Source organism: Phascolarctos cinereus, unplaced genomic scaffold (assembly GCF_003287225.1).
Source record: "Phascolarctos cinereus isolate Bilbo 61053 unplaced genomic scaffold, phaCin_HiC Scaffold_5;HRSCAF=322, whole genome shotgun sequence".
Taxonomy (NCBI): Eukaryota; Metazoa; Chordata; class Mammalia; order Diprotodontia; family Phascolarctidae; genus Phascolarctos; species Phascolarctos cinereus.
This window is the reverse complement of record NW_027555958.1, coordinates 278,762,492-278,785,823: the sequence shown is the minus strand read 5'-3', so window position 1 is coordinate 278,785,823 and position 23,332 is coordinate 278,762,492. Positions and strand designations below refer to the sequence as shown.

The 23,332-nt window shown below is 37.4% G+C and overlaps 1 protein-coding gene across 1 annotated transcript in view; it reads left to right on the top strand.

Moving 5' to 3' along the window:
• The window catches only part of LOC110219340 (ATP-binding cassette sub-family A member 10-like), a 107,301-nt gene that overhangs the window by 15,925 nt on the left and 68,044 nt on the right, over nt 1-23,332 (top strand). The window contains exons 4-10 of the mRNA XM_021002591.2: nt 1,313-1,477; nt 2,206-2,309; nt 3,880-4,106; nt 7,861-7,999; nt 9,489-9,674; nt 13,585-13,732; nt 19,515-19,680. Coding sequence (XP_020858250.1) covers nt 1,313-1,477; nt 2,206-2,309; nt 3,880-4,106; nt 7,861-7,999; nt 9,489-9,674; nt 13,585-13,732; nt 19,515-19,680 — 1,135 coding nt within the window. The remainder of the gene's footprint in view (nt 1-1,312; nt 1,478-2,205; nt 2,310-3,879; nt 4,107-7,860; nt 8,000-9,488; nt 9,675-13,584; nt 13,733-19,514; nt 19,681-23,332) is intronic.

Genomic DNA, 23,332 nt, shown 5'->3' with positions numbered 1-23,332 from the left:
AATTTATATTTTATCTTGTTGACACTAGGAAGTCACTTTAAGTTTTTGAGCAGAGAAGTGACTGGTAGAACCTATGTTTAGGAAAAATGATTTTGACAGTTGTGTGGAACATAGATTAGAGGGGAGAATGAAGTTCCGAATTTTTTTTTTGCTAGGCAATGAAGTTAAGTGACTTGCCCAGGATCACACAGCTAATAAGTGCTAAATGTCTAAGGCTGGATTTGAACTCAGGTCCTTCTGATTCCTGGGCACGGGCTCTATCCACTGCACTACCTAGCTGCCCCCAAAGTTCCAAATTTATGGACCTTATGTTCAGCCTGCCTATTTAAAACCTACTTTAAAAAAATCTTGGTCTATCCCAGCCTGAGTCCTGGTCATTGGATCCAGTTTAATAAAATATACTTTGTAATATCTCTTCTCCTTGCAGCTTGTATAATGAGATGATGATGCCATATAGTATATATGCTATAGTATATAGTAGTGCTTTACAAATATCTCATTTTATCCTCACAATAACCCAGGGAGATAATTGCTATTATTATCCTCATTTTGCATAGGAGGAAGCTGTAGCATGTAAAGGTTCATTGACCTGTCCAGGCTCACACAGCTAGTAAGTGTCTGAGGCTGGATTGGAACTCAGATCTTCCTGACTCCACATTCAGTGTTCTATCCATTGTACCACCTAGATGCCAGATTATTTGTATGACACATACTCTTGTGATTCTCAGTGATCCCAACGGGCATGCCCCTTTCATCTCCAGAACTAAAACTTCCATCAACCTTATGAGTTTGCTGGCTGAAGTCCAAATTCTAGCTGAACAAGTCATTGCATGTGTCTCAGTCCTGACTGTGGTATTAAAAGTAATTATATTGGGTTAAGAGATTCTTAGAAAACAAATAGAATAGTTTAGTGGTGTTAGTGGTGTTAGTACTGCTACTGTGCCAAATTTGATATTTTTGTACCAGGGGAATTGCTTAGAAAAGTGTGAAGGTACCTGGCAAATATAGGACTTTTTTGATTTGTTACTGTTATTTCAAATGTATCATACTCTGAATTATTTTGTACAAAACTGAATTAGATTGGCATATCTATGTGACCAAAGTTGGTTCATAAGGTTGGCTGATTGAATATTTAACATCCATTTCCTATGTACTCTTACCAATCCTAGAAAATTAGAGTCTGAAGCTCATATTCAGGGCCTGCTGTTTAACTTGATTTGTTTTAAGAAAGCATTTTACTTAAAACAATTGGTTACAACATTCTTTCATTTAGCAATAATCTAACATGGCTAATTTTTCTTGCAAATGTCAGGAAGAAAAATCATTGGGATGCCAAATCAAGAGGCAATGGATGCGATAATTCCAAAAAATTATTCCGAAATGGTGGGAATCATCTTCACAAATAATTTCTCCTATGAGTTGAAGTTTAATTGGGGATATAGGACACCTGTTTTGAAGGAACATTTAGACCACTCAGGTAACTTTCTCATTAGAAAATCATACTGATCCTTTCTCTGTGACAGTATATTACAAATTATAGCTGAAGATAAATGATAGAAATTATAATATTAACAGGGAAGTATAATATTTATTTCATTCATTATCTCAGATATGATGTTTCTTGTCTAAGGCAAAAAAATGTCTGTCTGCCACAGTGGAATTCAATGAGTAATTGGTTGTTGAAAGAGCAATTTTTCTTGCTAACTCCATCTTTTGTTCTTTAAACACTATAATTTTTTTTTACCATTTTCTTTTTTATTAGGAACTTAACAGATATCAACAAATGAGAACCTTTCAATATACAAAGAACAGAAAAAGGGGTTGAAATCAAAACTGTGAATACTTATCCATAGTTTTTAAAGTGTATATTTAATTTAATAGTAACAAACTGACCTGCTTGCTGGACTCCATTTTGCTCTCTTCTGTGTATATTTCTAATTCTTTTTTTTGCTGTTCTTTTCTCTTTTTTGAGTCATCATCACTACCCATCATCTCCTCCCAACCCGTATAACCCATATTCCCTTTAACTTATAATCAATGTATCTAATCAACAAATTAATTTCTATCTTACTTCTGGTGTTTGACTTTGAAAAAAATTGTTCTCTCTGTATCATGGGCTTTGAGATAATTTTTAGATACTTTTGAGCCAAAGTAAAAGGACTTCACTCCCTATAATGATTAGCTGTGCTTTTCCTTCTCTTAAAGCTCACTGTTTTGAGATGTTTGGGGAAATCACATGTTCCCTTACAAGCTACTGGGAAAGAGGTTTTGTTGCTTTTCAAGCTGCCATTAATGCTGCCATAATAGAAGTAAGTGCATAATTAAAAGAACCTAATGATTAATATGAATTAGTAATATCAGAAGCATCAATATTTTGGTACAACAATAATAGCCACCTGGCATTTATGTAACACTTGCTATGTACCAGGCACTGTGCTAAGCACTTTACAATTCTAATCCCATTTGATCCTCACACAACAACCCTAGGGGATAGGTGCTATCATTATGTTAATTTTACAAGTGAGGTAAGTGATTTGCTTGAGGTCACACAGCTAGTATGTGATGGAGGTCACATTTGAACTCAGGTCTTCCTGACTGCTGGCCCAGCTGCTCTGCGCCACCTAGCTGCCTAGCTATAAAGTACAAGGTTATTCTAGTAGAAAGCATTTTAGATTTGGAGTCAGAGGGACTGGTTTAGCATCAAAGAGTCATAGATTTAGAGCTGAAAAACACCTAGTCCACTAGGACAGATGAGGAGACTAAGCCAAGAGAGATTAAATAAATTGCTGAAAGCAGCTAGTAAATATTTAACAACCAAATCTCAAAAAAAAAAAGTTCCTTTGACACGCTTTTAAGTTCAATGAACTTCGTTACTGACATTTTCCTCCATCACTTTTTTTTAAAGGCAGTTGGGGTTAAGTGACTTGCCCAAGGTCACACAGCTAGTACGTGTCAAGTGTTTGGTCTGAGGGCAGATTTGAGCTCAGGTTTTCCTGACTTCAGAGCTGGTGCTCTATCCACTGCGCCACCTAGCTGCCCCTGCTACATCGCTTTCTTAACTCTAAAGCATCAACCAAACAATAACTTGAGCCTTGATTCTGTAGTGTTTGCCAGTTTCTGAGATGTAAATGCTCACATTGAAAATGTAATAATCACTGTTGATTTGACTTTAGCTCACCAAGGTGATATAGGTAGTAAGTGGTTGAGGTGGGATTTGATCCTGGGTTCTCTGCCCTCAGATGCAATTGAACTTTCCACTGTACCACAGTGCCTCTATTTAAGGTAGGCCACTTACTGCCTATGTGGCCTTGAGCAGGGTACTTAATTTCTCTGGGCCTCAGTTCCTCATCAGTGAGCTGAAGGAGTTGAAGTGATTACCTCTGAAGTCTCAGCCAGATTTTTCAAAACGGTATTTTATTTTTCCAATTATATATAAAGATGATTTTTAACATTCATTTTTTTTTTTTTGGCAAGGCAGTCGGGCTTAGGTGACTTGCTCAGGGTCACACAGCTAGTAAGTGTTAAGTGTCTGAAATCAGATTCAAACTCAGGTCCTCCTGACTCCAGGGCTGGTGCTCTATCCACTGCACCAACTAGTTACTCCTTTAACATTAATTTTTACAACATTTTGAGTTCCAAATTTTTCTTCTTCCCTTCTTTCCCTTCCATTTTCCTAAAATGATGAGCAATTTGATATGTTAGATATGTTCAGCCAGATCTTTGCAAACAATCTTATGATATACGTGAATGATCTGATGTTTAAGGAATGCAGCATGTATGTGACTACTAAAAACAGAAAGAATTAACAGGTTGTGCAATTTCTTGATATCTGCTACTGTTCAATATAATGATTTTTTTTGTGTTAACATTCTAATTTAGATTGCTACAAATCATTCTGTGATGGATATGCTCATGGCTGTATCTGGTATAAATATGAAGACATTACCCTTTATTGCCCAAGGAGGATTTCTAAATGAGATCTTTATTTTCTTCTGCATAATTTCTTTTTCACCATTGATATATTTTGCATCACTCAATATTACAAGAGACAGAAAAAACATTAAAGAGTGGATGACGATGATGGGTCTCCAAAGTCCAGCATTCTGGTAAATTAATAATTTTATCTATGAGCGGCACAAATGAATGATGTATAGGAACCTGGCTCCAAAACCAGAGTTCTTGTCTAATTAGACAATACACATATATTAAGCACCTACTATGTGCCGGGCACTGTGCTAAGCACTGGGGAGGCAAAGAAAGGTCTCTGCTCTCAAGGAGCTCATAGTCTAATGGAGAGAAAACCTGAAAACAACTATTTACAAACAGAGCTATGTACAGGATAAATTGGAAATCACCAACAGAGGAAAGGCACTAGAGTTAAGGGGGAATTGAGAAATGCTTCTTGTAGAAGGTAAGATTTTATGGGAATATAAAATATTGTTATAATATTATGTATTATATTAAATTTTATGTAAAATTATTGTTAGAATATCATTAATTTAAATTTGCTCTATTTGTTATTTCTTCATATGTACCTCCCTGGATTAGATGGCTCTCCTAAATATTTTTTGGGTTGGAGACAAGAAATGATAGTAGAATTTTTCTCTACTTCTTTGAGGTAAAAGAAAGAATGCAGTGCTTACTCCGTAGTTAAAGGAAATGTGAGGAAGGCAAATCCATATTAAAGTGAGAGACTAGGAACCTGAATGCTATCGGCAGCTTAGGCCTTTGGAGGCAAGGGCAGCTATATTTCCCTTTTAGTTGTCTTATCTCCAGTGCCTCACCATTGCCAACTGTCCTAACCTACGTCTTGCCACTGGAGTCAGATGCTCTGGAGGAGAGAGTGAGGCTGATGATTTCATGTAGCTCTGCCTCACTTAAATCTAATTCACTTGAAAGTCAAGATATCACCCTCATGATGTCATTAGTCCACTTTGAGAATGAAGGATGAACAGTAATAATCCAATGCCTCCCAATATAGAACTGCAACATAAGGAATAATAAGCTTAAAAAAGCAAGCAGGCAGGAAGGCAGATAGGCAACACATGTGTATTCGGCCCTTACTATATGCATTACCTGTTGTCAGGGCAACAGGTTCAGTTGTTCCCACTCAGAGAAACCCCAAGGAATGATTGAGATCAGCACACAGGATCACCAGTTTAGAGCTGGAAGGGACTTCAGAGGCCATTGAGTTTAACTCTTTCATTTTGTAGGTGAGGAAAATGAGGCCCAGAGAAGTTAAGAAACTTGCCCAGGATCACACAGGGAGTGTCAGGGCCTAGTATCTGAACCCAGGTTCTCTAATTGCAAAACCAATGCTGTCTTCAATAGGTGACGATGTAGGGGGTAGGTGTCTAAGGTGAGATCTGGACCCTGGTCTTCCTGGCCTTAAGTCTAGTGCTATCTTCTCTTCCTGCTACCTCTAGTCCAATCCCTTTAAATTAACAGAGGAGGAAACTGAGGCCCAGAGAGGTTAAATGACTTTGCCCAATATCACACAGGAAGCAAATGACAGAGGAAGGTTTGAATTCAGTCCTGATTCCAAAGTCAGTGTTCTTTCCATTGTTACCTCCAAAAAAATAGTGGCAAGACATTACATATCACAATATTGAAACATTTTTCATAGGCAACATTTTTTAATCAGATTAAGCACATAGAGCAGCTCCTGTACTCAGTGGTTTCCCATTTCTACATTTTCTCTTATGGAAGTTTTTCTATCTCCCTAGGGTTTCCTTCAGGGATGTTAAAAACCTATGAGTTTTTCTATTTATTTCCAGGAAAAAATAGCTCTCTAGAGATTGGCTTCATTGATCTATGTCTGTGGGAAAGAGTCAGGAGCACAATCTGGCTTGGTCAGATCACAATGGGAATGATTCCCTGCTGACATCTGGCTCTGGGCTCTGCTAGTTCAAAGCATCCTCAAAGGACTATGTAAGACTTTTTTTCTTCTCATGAAGGAAGATTATTACCATACCACAGAAGAGTCAGTCCATGACAGAGGTTGTTGGTATACAGGGAATTGCCAGCTCAGTGAAAAACTACCTCTACCATGGCAGATCATCACTTTCTCTGTGATCTATAGACTTAGAGAGTTGCTGGGGTTGAGTGACTTCCCCAGGGTCACACAGCCAGTATGCCTGAGGGGGCCCCTGGACCCATGTCTTCCTGGCTCTGTGTCCAACTTTCTATCCATTAAGGAACACTGTTTCTCAGATCCTCTTGTATACGTGACCAATTTTTATTATAAACTGAAAATGAGTTGTTAGTGGAGTGGCACTGTGAAAAAAAAAAGCCATCATGATACAATGACATACATTGATGCTTCAGGGACCTAAGATAATCGGTCTAAAATGTGCTTCTGTTCTCATACTCTGCCAAATGTAGTATGGACCATTTTGAGACATTTGAGTAAGGATATGGGAAAACTACTGGAAGATCTGGGTATAGTGAAAAGAAAGTTAGATTTAGAGTCAAAATAACTCAAAGGATCATCCCAAGCCTGTCAGTTAACTACTTGGGATTTTTTTTAGCTACAAGAAACAATTTCCTACTGCTATGTCACCTCAACTAGGTCCCTTCACCTCTCTGGAGCTCAGATTTCTTGACTGTGTCACATGAATTTCCTTATCAATTTGAACTAACTAAAGTGAATAAGCCAGAACTAATCAGAAACAGGTTTTATTGTACTTAGAATGCGGCACATCCCACTGGTGGTTGAGAAATCTGTCATTCACAATTTAGCAAGAAATATCTATACGTTATATAAAACAAAGAAAGACTGCTATTCATTAAAATGCAGGTGGCCATACAAAGAAACAGTATACTTGTTAAAAGGAAACTTCTATCATTTGCTATGAGAGTTATCTTCTTAGGGTAGCTAGTTATATACTAAATCCAAGAAAACTGACTATCAGGTCAGACAAGAGAGGAGGATGTTCTCAGGACCCTGGAATCCTCCCTTTATCAGTTAAGTCTTTTTGTACAAATATGGGAAGAAAATATGCTCCGAAGAGCACAAGCCACCGTGTCTGGTTTTGCAGTTTATGAGGGGTTATATACAGCAAAATGGTGAGCACAGAGCAAAATGGAGTCAGTTATGTTCTTCTAGAAATTAATTTTCGACAAGTATAAAGTGAGGGGATTAGGCCAGAGTTTCTTAATCTTTTTTCAGTCATGGACCTCTTTGGCAATCTGGCAAATCCTATGGACCATTTCTCAGACTAAATTTTTTTTAAACAGATTGTTAAAATGTAGTCTTATGAAAAAAACCACAAATGTTGAAATGCAGTTATCGAAATGTTTTTTAGATTAACAATCCAGGTTATGAACTCCTGGATTAGATGATCTCCAATGTCTCTTCCTGCTATAAATTGATGATTTTATGCTTCTTTCCAGGTTTAAGATCCTATGAGTCTATGAAAAGCAAAATTAAAAAAAGTTAAATTTTAAAAAATGAAAGGATGGAAAATAGGACCTTTTAGTATAGGGTAGAAAAATTTAGATTGGTGGCTACTTTGAAAAGAGAAATCTCATGGGTTCTTTCATTGTCTGATATGAACAGCATGTAAACAGTTTTCACAAGAAGAGAAGAGATGTCTGTCCACATCCACAGAGGAATTAACAAAACAGGCTTAAGTCAAAAGGGTAGAGATTCAGTCTAGCCATAAGAAAAAAGGTTTCTGCTACTAAGAGAAATTGTGGAGTCTTTTCCCGGCAGTTTTCAAGAGAAAAATTATTTATCTGTCCTTGAGAATAGATAGAGTTATTTCATGGGAAAAAAAAGGAACTATGATGAAGTTCTTTGATTTTACATTTCACTGGCGTGTGGAATTTTGGAATAATGCAATGTCTTTGCCTTAGGCTTTCCTGGGGTTTGCTGTATGCTGGCTACATCTTTATTATGGCCACATTTCTGGCACTTGTGACATCTACTCATCTTGTCATCATGACTGGCTACTTTGTGTTATTCACCCTTTTTCTTCTATATGGTTTGTCTACGGTAAGTTGCTGAACTACATGTTACTTTCCCTACTTCAGAGTCAACTATTTGAGCGAATAATAACATCAATAAAGGCTGTTAATGGAATCCGCCTTTTTTTTTCCTACTTGACACAATTGCTATGAGGACAATGATGCATGAACTTCAGATATGAGCTGCTTCAATTCTCTGTCTATTAGTTTTTCCCCACATTCTTTTAAAAGTATAGTAACCAAAAAGTTACATAGTCCATTTGGCAGAGTATGACGGTGAAAAATTATTTTATGCAAAGTACCTGGGACTTTGCAGCAATGTTTTCCATTATCTTAGGCTAGCTTTAAAAAAATAAAAACAAAAGCATGTTGACTTTTTTCCACATTGTAATTCTAATAATGACATGTATGATACTTGTGGTTAAAAATTGATTACCATTTCTGAATAAAAGGACTCAATAAACTGTTGCTCAGTGGATAGAGAGCTGGATCCAGAGCCAGAAACATTTCAAGTGAGAAAGTCTCCGTAGTTATAAGAACTTAATAAATGTTTGTGACAACAGAGGAAGACTGCCATATGTAGGGAGAGGGCCAAAGTGTAGTGAGGCCTACCTGTGGCAGGTCGTTATTGTGTGGCTGAAAGGGAGGTAGAATACATATATCTATCCTTCTCCCTCATCCTTCTCCAACAGAGATTTTAATTCTTGCTGGAAGAGAGAAGTAGGAATTTGGGGTCAGAGGCCACAACTCTGTTCTCAAAGAATGGGGGTACTCGGCTAGAATTATATTTTCTGCTAGGGGATATGATCAAGTTCCATCTAACCTCTGATTGCTTTGTCATTGTGGGGGAAAGGAATACAAGTTCTATATCCAGAGTTTGATCTCTTTGCCACAAAATACTAGCTCCACAACGAACACACATAATGAATAGTAAAGAAATACAAGTATCCAAATTATAGCAAAACAGGAATCAGAGGTTTACGTAGGAGAATATACACCAATCAATACAGAATGAGGGAGCTCTTCCACTGGGAGCAAGATAACTCTGCTTAACCCAGGGAGAGGGTCCTGGATCTTACCCAAGGGGAAACACCCCAAAGTCTTTAGAGTAGCAAGCTGGATATAGGGACATGATGGAGATTGCCTGCTTCTCTTCCCAGAGATGTCTTCCTGTGTCTTCCCAAAGTTTTTTTCATCAGCAACCTGAAATGAGATTGCCCTCTTCCATCTCATCTCCTCTTTCAAAGCAGGGAACCAGAAGCACCTGAAGCAACTTGACTTGAAACTTGAAGAGTCCCAAGGGGAACTGCCCAAGAACTGGTGCTCTCTTGTCAACCCTTTACAGCTTCTGACTCAGGGCAAGGCATTCATCTCCACCAATAAAGAGAGAGTCCCATACCAACGGGCCTTGGGATAGGGACTACATGTTAATTTTTTAATACAAAGATCCTTATTACGTTGTACCACTCCGTTGCTATTCAAAGACCAGATTGCCAAATAAGATTATTCTCTTTCAGATAGCTTTTGCTTTCCTTCTGTGTGTATTGATAAAGAAACCTCTGCTAACTGGACTGATTGCCTTCCTCCTTACTGTGTTTTGGGGATGTTTGGGATTTGCTGCATTGTACAAGCAACTTCCTCCCTCTTTGGAATGGATTTTATGTCTCCTAAGCCCCTTCGCCTTTAGTGCTGGAATGGTGCGGGTAAGTCTAATCTGAGCTATGAGACATCTTCATGCTAAAGGTTTTGATTCTTGACAATTTCCATGCTTAGCCTTTTAACCATTAACATTTTCCAATGTTATTCTGACTTTGCTGAAATAATGAGACAGCTTAAGAGGGTTCATTATTCACACTAAGCAAGACTTATCTATGAGCTATACCAGTAGCTCTCAGACTATTTGCTTGTGGCATAGTATTCTTTGCTGTAGAAATCAAGGCATGTGGAACGGTTAAATTGGTAACATTAAGGGAGAGCCAGGAGACGTGCACACGTTCAGTTTCTCTTTAATGTAAGAAGTAATTTTTGTTGAGTTCTGTAGGAGTTCAAGGTCTGATGTTTTGAGGTCAGTGGATATGTATAATAGGCAAGGTTTTGTGTGTGTGTGTGTGTGTGTGTGTGTGTGTGTGTGTGTGTGTGATACTATATTTGCCATACTTTGCATTCTGACTAAATAAAATTTACATTAAGCAAAATTATTTAAACCTTTCCTTTTATCTGAGATAATATAACATCTAAAATGTTATGGCATACTTAGCAAAGCTCATAGCACCCTTGTGTACGTGAGACACCCTTTGAGAACCACTTGTTCTTGAGCAACACTGGTCCACCATGTGCCTTGTATGTGCATACTTGATACAAATGTTTCATTGGAGGGAGGATGTAGCAGAACAGGGCCTTTGTAGAGGCAGCCTATGCCTCTGTGTGTACTGTGCGATGATCGTAACTATTCCCATCAGGAACTCTGTTTCCCATATATATCCTAAATAGTTCAACCTGATGACAGGGGGCCAAGACTTCTTTAAGAAGAGAGTTGAAAAGGAACGCATAAGCTTTTATTAAGCACCTACTATGGGCAAGTTTACTGTGCTAAGTGTTTTACAAATATTTTTTGACCCTCACAACAACTTTGTGAGGTGGATGCCATTATCATCGCCATTTTATAGCGGAAGCAACTGAGGCAGACAGAGGTGGAATGACTTGCTTAGGGTCAGAGTTGAACTCGTTTTCCTGACTCCAATACACTAGGCCACCTAGTTGCCTCATAGTTAGAAGAGAAGTGCTAATGCAGGGCCAAAAGATACTCTTAGTAATAAATACAACCATCTCTGTCTTGTTTCCTTGGCCTCTGCTAGTCTAGATGGCTAAGTTATCACTTGATCTGTAAATATTTAACCAGGTGAGAGTGCCCCAGATCCCTGTGGGTAGCCTACTTTCATCAACCCCTATCCCCCAGTGCCATCCTTACCACTTTCACTGTTTTGGCCAGTGAAGGACTAATCTGGTGCTAGGTTAAATTTAAGTCTGTTGGTTTGGTTTGTAACATACCCCTGAAATAACACACACACACACACACACACACACACACACACACAAATAAAAGAAAAAAAAAGTAAATCTCTTCCTAACACCTTGAAGCCCCATCTCTGCCTTCCTTAGTCACAGGATTTGACAGTTTTCTGTCAATGGCTGTGTGATTTTTTTTTAACACACAATCAGGTGTCAAAAGAAACTCAAGCACACAAAAAAGTCAAACTTCAAATAGCCAGAGGCAATGTTGTTTGGTTTGGTTAATTTTTTTTCTCCCCTCCACTCTCAGCTGGTCTGAAGTGATTGGAAAGGAAATGGATGGTGAGAAGGTTAAAAAAAAAAGAGGTGAAAACCTAGCAGGAGTTTACTCAGCAGTGTTCTGAGGCAACAGGGGGAGAAAGAAATTCTGGCCTGGAACTCTGCTAGTTCTCATCATGGTGCCCCAGGTAGCTCTCAGTTTGCTTAGCCTGGTGGAGTGCATCTGCTCCAGATGTTGAACCCCTCTATGTCCTCAGATCCTCCATTCCTCTGCTTCCTCCAGTTTATAGCAAGTCCATGAATAGCCTCTCAAAGTGATCTCATTTCCGTTCCTGCTCTGCTTTCCCCTGCTTGCAATCCCTGGGATAATGCACCCCTGTCCTGCTCTTTGCCACATGGCAGGAAAAACACAGGAGTCTGGTTGCAAGCTTCTCCTTATTCAAAAAAAAAAACCCAACAAAAGCTAAGTTCATGAAAAGTCTATGTGCGAGTCTCTCCAAAAGCAAAGTATATAGAAACCTGAGAACATTTAGAAATGTATGCCCAACACACATTTCCTAGCTTACTTAGGTCTCTATGATCCCTTTACCATAACCCTCCTGGGAGGTGTTAGAAAGCTTGGCTATATTTTGAATTCCTAAGGAATGATGCTATGTCATTTGTGAGGGACTGTCACAATGAAGACAGACAAAGTAAGGGGTCCCTAATCATGGAAGTCACCAGGACCAGACCATAGAATTAACTAGACAAGTAGGCTATTGATGAAACTGTGAGGGAGTGAGGAGCAGAGCTATTAAGGTGATATACTGTTTCTCCCAGTTTCCAGGTGGGACTCTGGATAAAGGGAAGCTTCCTTTCCAAACTTTCCCCAGAAACGAGGAGATTGGGAGTGCAATCATTTGGGTAGTAATCTAATGATTATTTGTTCCAGTTATGTGCTTTTTTAACCCCTACCCTCAATTCTCAGTTTGTAAACTCTTTCCCTCTCTGCCCCTTTTCTTCTGGGTCTAGTATTGGCCCCTTTAGGACAGTTATAGCCTAAATTAACTGCTACCCGCAAGAACTGCCTGAGTACTTTAGGGAAAATTACACCCTTGCTACTTTTCTTGAAATCACTTCCTGGCTGTAGCAGGCACACCTCAGAGGGTGGGCTTTAGGATTTGGGGGCAGTGCCCAGAAAATAAAAGATCTGCCTCTTCCCTTTTTATATTTTGAATATGTCAGAGTGAGTCAGTCAAGATGGGCAGGCACATAGAGCTTGTGATCTGTTTCCCAGTTACTTCATATATTCTCTTTATCCCTACTCCCAACATGCCTGTTTTCCAAGCTTCCATTTTACTGTTGAAGTCTTTCTAGTTACTCAAACTACCTTGGTGTCACCACCACAACCTTGGTGTTATTTTTGACCACATATGCAATCAGTTACTAAATCTTGATGTTTTTACCTGCGCAATGTCTCCTGAGTCCAGCCTCGTCTCTCTACTCACATAGACACCATCCTAGTTCAGGATCTCTTCACCTGCCACCTGGATTATTAATATAGCTTCCCAGTTGGTCTATCTGCTTCGAGTCTGTCTCTACTTTAAACCACCCTCCATAGAACCGCTAAAGTGATTTTCCTAAAGCTCATTTGATCATGTCTCCTCTACACTCAATGAAATTGACTTTGGAATCAAATATTTTTTCAGTGTTATCCGATCATTTCAAAATGTGTATTTTGTGTATAAGTTTTAAAATGTGTATTTATAGTCCAGTAGTATGTATATGTATGATTTATTTAAAAAATGAAATATATAAATATTGGGTGTGCACATTCAAAACTTTTTTTTTGCCAATGGGGTCTATGAAGAAAAAAGTTTGGATACCACTGACACAGGGGTCCCCAGTTTCACAATGGAGTGGGGGTTAAAACCATAATTAAAGTACACTTATTTATGATACTCCATGTTGCCCCCAGGAATTTGTGACTACTGCAGAGTGATGGAAAATAAGCTACACTAATGTGATGTTTTAAATTAAAACCCAATTGCATAGTCAAAAATCAAACCTGATAAATGCACAAGGTTGATGGTTCTGAAATTTGCATAATCACTGGAAAAGCCAGCAGTGGACTATCAGTTAAATATTTTCAGGAGTTTTTATTTTCCCCTGTGTCATTTACTTCTTTTGGAACACTGACTTCCTCTGTGATTAGGATTGCTAACAATGAAAAGTTCATTTTAACTGATCAATGAAGTTGATTGTAAAATCAAGCTATAATTCCTGCTACTGACAACCTTAATTCTGTTGTTCTCTTAATTTTTTTTTAATTTGTTTTGTTTTCAGATTATCCTCCTGGATTATGACTTAAGAGGTGTTACCTTTCCTGATCCTTCAGGAGACTCATATCTAATCCTAGCAATATTTTCCATATTGCTTTTTGATATTCTTTTCTATTTGGCATTGACATTGTATTTTGACAAAATCTTGCCTAGTAAGTATGAATGTGGTTACAATTCAATTTAAATTAATTTCAAAACTTCACTTTCTTTCTTTCAAAGTGTTTTCTGAAAATTTGATGTTTCTACATATTAAGAAATATTTTCCATTGCAATGGGATGTTAGTATCATAGATAGAATGATTTCTCGATTTAGAGCAGGGTAGATCACCTTGAGGAAATTGCTAAATTCTTATTTGTTTGTTTTTTTGGTGAGGCAGTTGGGGTTAAGTGATTTGTACCAAGTCACACAGCTAGAAAGTGTTATATATCTGAGGCCAGATTTGAACTCAAGTCCTCCTGATTCCAGGGTCGATGCTTTATCCACTGCACCACCTAGCTGCCCCTAAATTCTTTTAATTATTCCAAACATCTCCTTGAAACAAAGGCCTGTCTTTTTAACATCAGTATTCTACTGACAGTGTTGTAAAATTAACAATGATAATAAATAATAATAGCTAACATTCACTGTGCTATAATTATTTCTTTATAATTATTATCTTATTTGATAATCATAATAATTGCTATGCTATAATAGGCATACAAATGATACATAAATAAATATAATATATTAATGGAATGTGATAAAATAAGTACATAATATAAATTATTATTATTATTATTATTTCTTTTTAATTATCTCATTTGATATAGCAGTCCAGGGAGGTAGATGCTATTATTGTTATTACCATTTTACATATGAGGAAACTGAGGCAAACAGAGATTAAATAACTTGCCAAGGTTCACCTAGCTAGTAAAGTGTCTAAGGCCAGATTTGAACTCAGATTTTGCTAACTCCAGGACTAGCACTCAATCCACTCTATCCCCTGGTGGCTCAGTGTTTATATGGCTGAAAGTCATGGAGTGCTATAGTCTCTGAAGAATGAAAAATGAACAACATGTAGTCATCTAGGTGGCACAGTGGATCGAGTAGCAGGCCTAAAGTTAGGAAGACTCATCTTCCTGAGTTCAAATCCAGCTTCAGAAACTTATTGGCTATGTGATGGGCAAGTCACTTAATTCTGTTTGCCTCAGTTCTTCATTTGTAAAATGAACTGGAGAAGAAAATAGCAAATCCAGTATCTTTGCCATAACAGCACTGAAAAATGACTGAAATGGTTTAATGGGCAAAAAAGAGGTTTACGGTGGGTATAAATAGGCTGTGAGGCATTATAAACCAATTACAGAGGAGAAGTAGAGTAGAAGGTGTTAGTTGTATGAACAAAAACTAAGATAGACTGATTTCATGATGAGGGTGAGGGATAACTGATGGACAATTTGTGTCTTACACTAATATCTTCCAGCAAATTCTTGGACTTAGGGAGGGATGAGATCAAGGATGGTTGACCTTGGCAGGAAGAACCACAACTTTGTCAGAGGTTTCTGTGAAGGAGCAATGAATGGGTGGTGGTGGTGGTGTATGTCAAGGAATTTTGAAGTACAGAATAGGGGAGAATAGTAAACTAACATAGATGGTGTCTATTTTCTCAATAGAGTAGGAGGGAGGGAAGATCTTTCCTTGGGAGGGAGGAGGCAAAAAGTAGTGAACGAGGCTTGAGAAGATTTGAAAAAGCCATCATTATTTTATTATTCACTGCAATTACGCAATAATAAGTAGATGGCTATGCTGCAGAGAGGATACAGTTGAGTTTACTTGTAAACCCAAGTCCCAAATGGATCTGCAACTTCATTGATGTGGTATTCCCGGCAGTGGTATAGATTGTAACCCCTCCATGCTAGACTATCCAATGTGGTTCATGTCCATTCCTCCCATAAGGCTGCTGCTGGGCATGCACCCCAAATGCTAGGAGGTTGCATTACTTTATCTTGACATTGTGATCATACCAGGAAAGTTTTCCATCAGCTATCCCTCACTCTTCCCATGTGACAAGCTTTCTTTCTTATTTGTTTGTACATATATTTGATGACAGCCTTTAATGACAGTTCCCCTCCCTAATTTATTGTTTTTGATGTGTTGCAGACACCTCACACTCACTATGTACCTTTCTGCTGCCCTTTAAGTGATACTCAGTTTCAATTCCTTGGAATGTTTCATGACTCACAATCATATAAAAATATCTGTAAAATATTAGTATTTAAAATATAGGCCATTGTTTCAGGGAGAAGTTTGGGAACCGTTGAAATAACTGCAATTTCCTTAAAGCAATCTCTTAAACCATATGTCTAAGATTACTTACATACATACAGACAGACACACATACATACATGCAACCTGATCGACAAGTTCTAAAGATTATCGATTCAACTACATGCATAGTTCAGACCATAGGCATTCTTTATACTTGCACTCTAATTTTTCACATGTGAATAGTTAGGGCAACTTATCTTTTCAGTGGCTATGGATCTTTTTCAGAAGTGTCTGGGGTTTCAACTTTCTTGGGAACTCTTAAACATGCATGAAAGGACCATTTTAAGGAATGCTACTTTCTGACCTATGCTTAGAAAACAGAAATAAAAATGAAGAAGTGAGCCAGGAAGCTGAGATCCATAAACTTCTCTCTCAGGACACCTGGGCAAATTTAGGCAACTAGCAGTGTCAGCATTTTCTTCTTTTGGTGGGCTAGAGATGGGCAGGGAGGTCAGGGCTAGGGAGACAGGAAAAATTCTTTCCCTTTTGCTGCAATCTGTATAGAAGTACAAGGAGATACAGTCTGGGAAAGGGGGGTGAGACATTTTATCATTCAATCTTACAGGCAATGGGAACGTTGATTCTTCTGATGAGTCATTGCCCCTCCTATCCCCTATATGCCACTATAAAAGTACAGTACACTATTTTTCACAAACTAGATTAATTGCATTTCATTTTCTTGAAAACTCAATAATGTCAATTAAAAAAAAATCCTTATGTTCTCTTCCTTCTCTGTGTTTCCATCTTGAACTCTATCCTGGCCAATATCCCTAGATTGTAAAATCCTTGAGAACAGATGTTGTCTTTTACCTTTCTTTGTGTCCTCCAGTGCCTGGAACATGATAAATTGATTGACTAGCTAATTAATTTCCTGGATCATTTTATACATTTCTATTTTTTAGCATTTCTCTTGATTTGAATAACTTTTATCCCCAAGACAAGATTACCTCATCCTTAAAAAAAAGAAAGGGACCCTCACTGCACCTTGGTATCCCCTAAAACCTACTGCTCTACATTTGTCTTTCTTTTCACAGCCAAAATCCTAGAAAAAGTTGACTACCTTTGTTTTTTCCATTTCCTTGCATACTCACTTCTCAAGTCCTTGGAATTGGGCTTCCTATTTCACTACTAGAACTAAAAGTGATGCTCTCTCTAAAGTTATTGTACACTAAATCTTAAAGTCTTTTTTCTGTTCATCTCCTTTTTTCATCTCCCTACAGATTTTGATGCTGTTATCTATTCTTTCCTCCCTGGACTTTTGTGACCCTTCTTTGGCCTGGTGATATCCTTATTTCTCTGTCTCCTTTGCTTAGCATGGCATCAAGCACACTCTGCTCCCTAAGTATATGAGTGCCCTCCAAAGCTTTATCCTAAGCTTTCTTCCCTTTTTTATTTTCTTTCTCTTTATGGTGTAGTTGATAGAGTTCTGAACCTGTGGTCACTAGACCTGACTTTGAATTCTTCCCCCAGTGTCACCCTGGGCCAGTCACTTAACCTCTCAGAGCTTCATCTATAAAATGATAATAATACCTACTTCACAGGGATGTTGTGAGACTCAAATAAGTTAACATATTTAAAGTTCTTTGCAAACCTTAAAACATCACATAAATGTCACTTATCATCATCATCATCATCATCATCTTCTTCTTCTTCTTCTTCTTCTTCTCCTCCTCATGCTTCTCCTCCTCCTCTTTTGATGGGGTTTAGATAGAAATTGTCCTGGGACTCTGCATTATCCTGCTATTTTTAAAAAATGGAATATTCTACAGACTATTGTACTAGAAAATAAAATAACTGCTTTTCTAGTTGCATAAAAGTGTTGGCATATTTCATCATCCTCAGGAGGCTCACTGAAAGCATCCTTGGTATACAACTCCAGTAGTAGACAGGCCTATAAAAATAATATACACCTCATCCTAGTCCCACATGATTTTGATCTACTCAGTTTCGTTGTCATATTTTGAAAGCTTTTTATTCAATGTAGCTAAGTGATCATTAGTATTTGGCATAATGCTAACAATGAAAAACACCTTTTTTTCTTTTACCAATAATTATGATTTCTATTATTAATGTTATTAATAATCTTGTTAGCTACCATAACTCAGTTATCTCTATGCAAATGACTCGTAGATTTTTATCTCTAGTGCTAGTCTGTTTCCTGAATGCTAGTCTTTATATCACCAAATGCCTGTTGAATAGCTACAATTGGATGTTCCATAGCAGCACAAACTCGTCTTGTCCAAAATGGAACTCTTTATCTTCCATGCTGTGTTCACTTCTCCTCCAAATGTCTGTTTCCATTGAGGGCACATCATTCTGTCAGCCTCCAGCAAATTGGGAAGACCCTCTATGGGGTATCTGAGGGCAAGAATCTTAAAGGATGAGAAGGTACAGTAGTTGTTGCTGTGGAAAGAATGAGCATATCACTGAGGCTAATGATCCACTGAAGTATTACTATACTTCAAGGTTAATCAAGAAAATTTCTTTGATGAATTTAGCTTAATCGGCTTACAGGGCACTGAACCTTTGTTTGGGACATTTGATTGACATCTCCCCACTCAGGGAATGGATGGGATGTGCCCCTGACACTTTGTTAAGAAGACAGAAGATAACTCCTTATTAGTCTCTGGAACTAGGACTGCCTGAAACCCTTTAAAAATTTATTTTTATTTTTATTTTTAGGCAATTGGGGTTAAGTGACCTGCCCAGGGTCACACAGCTAGTAAGTGTCAAGCGTTTGGTCTGAGGCTGGATTTGAGCTCAGGTCCTCCTGACTTCAGGGCCAGTACTCTATACATTGTGCCACCTAGCTGCCCCCTGACACCCTTTTACTTTGGCTTAATCAATTACTATTCACAAAGGACTCTTAAGTTGCTTTTCCCTTCCACTTCTTTTTCTAAGAGAGTACAGCAGATCCAGGGAAGAGGCCTTATCCCATCTTCAACACTACCACCATGATTAAATGAATGGCTTAAGGCAGAATCACATGGGAGCTGCCTGTACTAACCTAAGCCCGTATAGCCCAAGAGGAGAGTTCCTGGACATGTTTTACTTTTCTTCCTCCTCTTTCCCCTCACTCCCACTCTTATTTCAGGTAGAACCCAAAGACTGAAAAGTGAATTCTTGCAGCCTAAGAGATGGCTACAGATGGAGGAGGGGTAGAATTTCTGGGAAGAATACATATGTATTATTATTCAAGTGGCCCTAGAGAGAAAGTTAAGGGACTGTTCAGTTGTTTCAGTTGTGTCTGACTGTCTGTGACCCCATTTGGGATTTTCTTGGCAAAGATACTGGAGTGATTTTCCATTTACTTTTCCAGCTCATTTTACAGATGAGGAAACTGAAGCAAACAGGGTTAAGTGACTTGCCCAGGGTCACACAGCTAGTAAGTGTCTGGAATCAGATTTGAACTCAAGTCCTCCTGACTCCAGGCCAAGACCTCTATCCACTATACCACCTATCTGCCCCATTTACACCAATTACCCTAAAAAAATTGTGGGATCAAAAGGAATATTAAAATAAAAAGTTGTATGTTATGAGATGTGAGAGATCAATATATGCTACCTTAGGAGAGACTGCTTTAGTTACTGTGATTTGACCCATCCAATATTTAATTCCATCCCTATTAGATGAATATGGACAGCGGCAATCTCCCTTGTTTTTCCTTAAGTCTTCATTTTGGTTCCAAAAGCAAAAGGCTGTTCATGAGGTTCTGGAGAATGAAATCAACCCTGAGCATTACTCTGATTCTTTTGAACCTATATCACCAGAATTCCATGGAAAAGAAGCCATCAGGTAAATATTTTTTTCAAGCATACAAATTAACACCACAGGCTAATAAGCTAACCAGTGCACTACAGCCAGCTTTAAATGAAATTGTGAAGTATCCATGCTATATCTTTCTTCTGAACTGGTCTCCTGAAAGCATACTTGGTGCTTTCCCACCCCTATTTCAAAAGAAAATTTCTCTGAAATATATGGATTTTATTATTTAAATTTATTATATCTGTGTAACAGTTAAGCACAATTTTACATAGACCATGATTATAGTACATTTTCTTTCTATTCAATTTCTGTCTTTTACCTTGGTTCTTCTTTTCTTCTGCTCTCTCTTGTTTCTTACTCTGCCTCCTATTTCTTTTTTCTAAACTAACTTTTTTCCCTCTTTTCTCTTTCCTTCCTATTCTTTTTCTTTCTTTCTTTTTTTTTTTGAGATCTGAGTGTAAGAGAGGACCCTGAGAAATAAGAGGCCGGCTTAAATCTGAAGGGAATATTGCAGTCATGTGTATCTTTATTTTATATTTTATTGTATACCATTTTAAATTTGATTTAAAAAATTAAAAGTGTTTTTTTTCTTTTAACAAACAACTTTAAGGAAATGAAATATCTCATTTGGTAGTGTTATCTTTTTTAAAGTACTTTTGGGCAACTCTAATAAGAAATTCTTCTAAAGTGACTATTACTCCTTTCCTCCAAATTGTAAAACTGAACCTGAGGAAGACAGGACACTCCCTTGATCTTCTATCGCATAGGAGGTATGGGATCCTTCTGATCAGTGCCCAATTAAGGGATTGGATGATGCCGACCATACTGTCTTCTCAAATTAAGACAAGTTTTTTTTGGTTTGTTTGTTTTTTAGTTTCTTGAGGAGCAAATAACTGTTTCAGAGGCTAACAACCTGGACAGGTTCTTTCACACTGTCAGTTTTCTCCCAATATTTATCTATTATATGATTCCTGGGAATAGAGGGGAATTTAGGGTTATCCCTTCCCTGAGACTTATTTTGAAATTATTGGGTTCCTTTGGACACAGGACCAAGGAGGCTAAGATATTTTTGTACCTTACATCTCTTGTGCCCTCTACCTCCCAATTCATCCCTCCTTATCTTTAGCTGAAGATTTCCTGAGAGGTAAGATTCCCAGGGGCCAATCAGGGTTTAGTGGTTTCTTTCCTTCCATGGTCTCCTCCATTCTCTACCCTCAGAAGTGAGACTTTGAATATTCTATGCTTTACACTGAGGATGAACAAAAAAAAATTTTTGTGTGTATGGAGACAACAATAAAACCGCATTGGGCTGTTAAAACAACAATAACAACAACTTAATGTAAGGAGAATGATTAAGAAAGTGTGAAAAGCAGACCAGAGGGAAAGGATAAAGGAAAAATAGATGAAAGTGGGCAAAGAGGCCCACATTTCCTGGGGCTCAAGATTTCTCAAATGCTTAAAAGATGAATTTATGTCTCCTCTGTTCTGCAAAGCCCTCTAGGACTACTGCAATCCATATTAATCTCTTCCTACTCTAAACAACTAAGTGATAAGTGTACTTATCATTTAAATTATATGAAGCAGAATGTAAGAATTTAGGAATAATAAAAATGGACTTTTATCTTGTCATATCCTCTTATGTGAATAATTGTAAGCTGATTGAGAGCAGGGACCATTTCTCACACTTTTCATCTATCTCCTAAGATACTTAGCACAGTTGATGAAGTAGATATTTCTATTGATATGTACAAAATTGGCATAGAAATAGGTATAGAAAATAGAGGTTAATGGTCACTTTTCTAGACGAAGTACAACCAACGGAGTTCTGGTAACAGTTTCATTTGGAATTTTTATAAATGATCTGGAAGTAAAAATTCTCAGTGAAGTACACAAGTATGTCAATAATGTTAAGCTATTCTGATGAATGAAATGCTATACCAACAGGAATTATTTATAAGAACTCATGAAGAACTATAAATTATTGAAAAGTGGACAGATGAGCCTTAATTTAGACAGATGTAAAGTAATATTTACAGAGAGAAAAAATATATATTAAGATTATGTTTTCTAAACTGTGGTTTATAACCTAAGAAGAATATCCTTGAAGTCATTGATAACTCAACTGAAATCATCCACTGAATGTATTGTTGTGGTCAAAATTTTGGGCTTTGTATGAAAGAGTTAGATTTTAAACAGAACTTTAGCCTATCCTCATATAGGTAAACCTTAGAAAGAAATGTAAATTTACAGAAAGAATAGATTAGGATATGATTTATTTTGTATCTTGAAATTTCTCTGTATTTGGCACTCTTTTAAGTAGCAAGTCAATAAGTACAATTAACATTTTGATTTAAAAACACTATGAATATGTGTTTTCAGGAACATCTCTCTTGAATGAAGCAAGGTACAGCTTCTTAAAAATGTAGTAAACCTGCAACAAACATAGAACAGAATTAGAAAAGACCCAAAAAAAGGGAATTAAAATAATCAAGAAGAAAAAATAATTTTCATGTGAGGATAGAAGACCATTAAATTAGAATTCTTTAGTTTAGAAAGATGTAAACTGATTGAAGACCTATCAAATATGAAGGGTACAGAAAATCCTTTCAACTAAAATCGTACTCTTGTGCCTCATTTCAATGTGGAGGAAATCTTGGATTTTCAAAGACTGTACCTGCAGAGCAAAATTTTGGCAAATCCTACCAAGCTAGAAGGGTTTCCCTTGAAGTAAACTAGTAGTGATTGTATGGTTTATTTATTTATTTATTTATTTTTGTTTTTTTAAAATCTGAGGGCCAGATTAGTGAAGTGCTGAAAAACTCATTATGAGAAGTTTAGTCATTGGATGGTAAAATCTTTTGTCTGTGTACCTCATGAAAAGTGTGGAGGCATTTTAATCTGTCTTGGTGGGGAGAGTAGCCAACCTGATGAAATCATGCATCTTTTGAAATATCTATGTATGGATAATATGAATGCAGACATGGCTGCTAAATTGTGAAACACTAAAATTAGGGAGTTACTTTTTGAAACTTGAAAAAGTTTGTTTTAATACTAACATGACAATTCTCCTTTGCCTGACAAGTAGTAAATGTGTGGGATCATTTGTATTAGATGATCTCTAAGGTCCCTTCTAGCTTTAAATTTATGAGTCAGTGATCTCCAATAGGTTGTAGCATGAATAGTGTTGTTTAACCCTAGGATTGTACTGGTAAGTAAAAATGTGGACTCTGATGAGGATGAGGTCTAGATCTAAGACAATCTGCCTCATAATAAAACCAAGTGAAACCCGTGGGGGAAACAGATTCTCTGAATGAATTCAGATGGTTTTATCTTCATATATAAATAATACAGATTTCTAGATGGACAAAGATGAGCCTTCACCTCCAAGAGAGCTAAGTTTACCCTAATTAGTCAAGGACCTTTAAATGTTAAGAGAGTTTTTTCCTTAGATTAGACCATTTTTTAATGGCTATGCTAGAGTCTGCTGCAAAAGGCTCAGGAGAGTCAATTGTAAATTTTCTATGTGAGTGTTTACACTTCAGAAATTGGCAAACATTACAAATCAGGGCCTGATTTATTGTTTAGTGAATTATCTAGGCTTGAGAAAGTGAGGGAGAAAATATCAATAATGCAGATTAAAAATTAATTAATTACAATTTAATATTTTATTTTCCCCCAATTA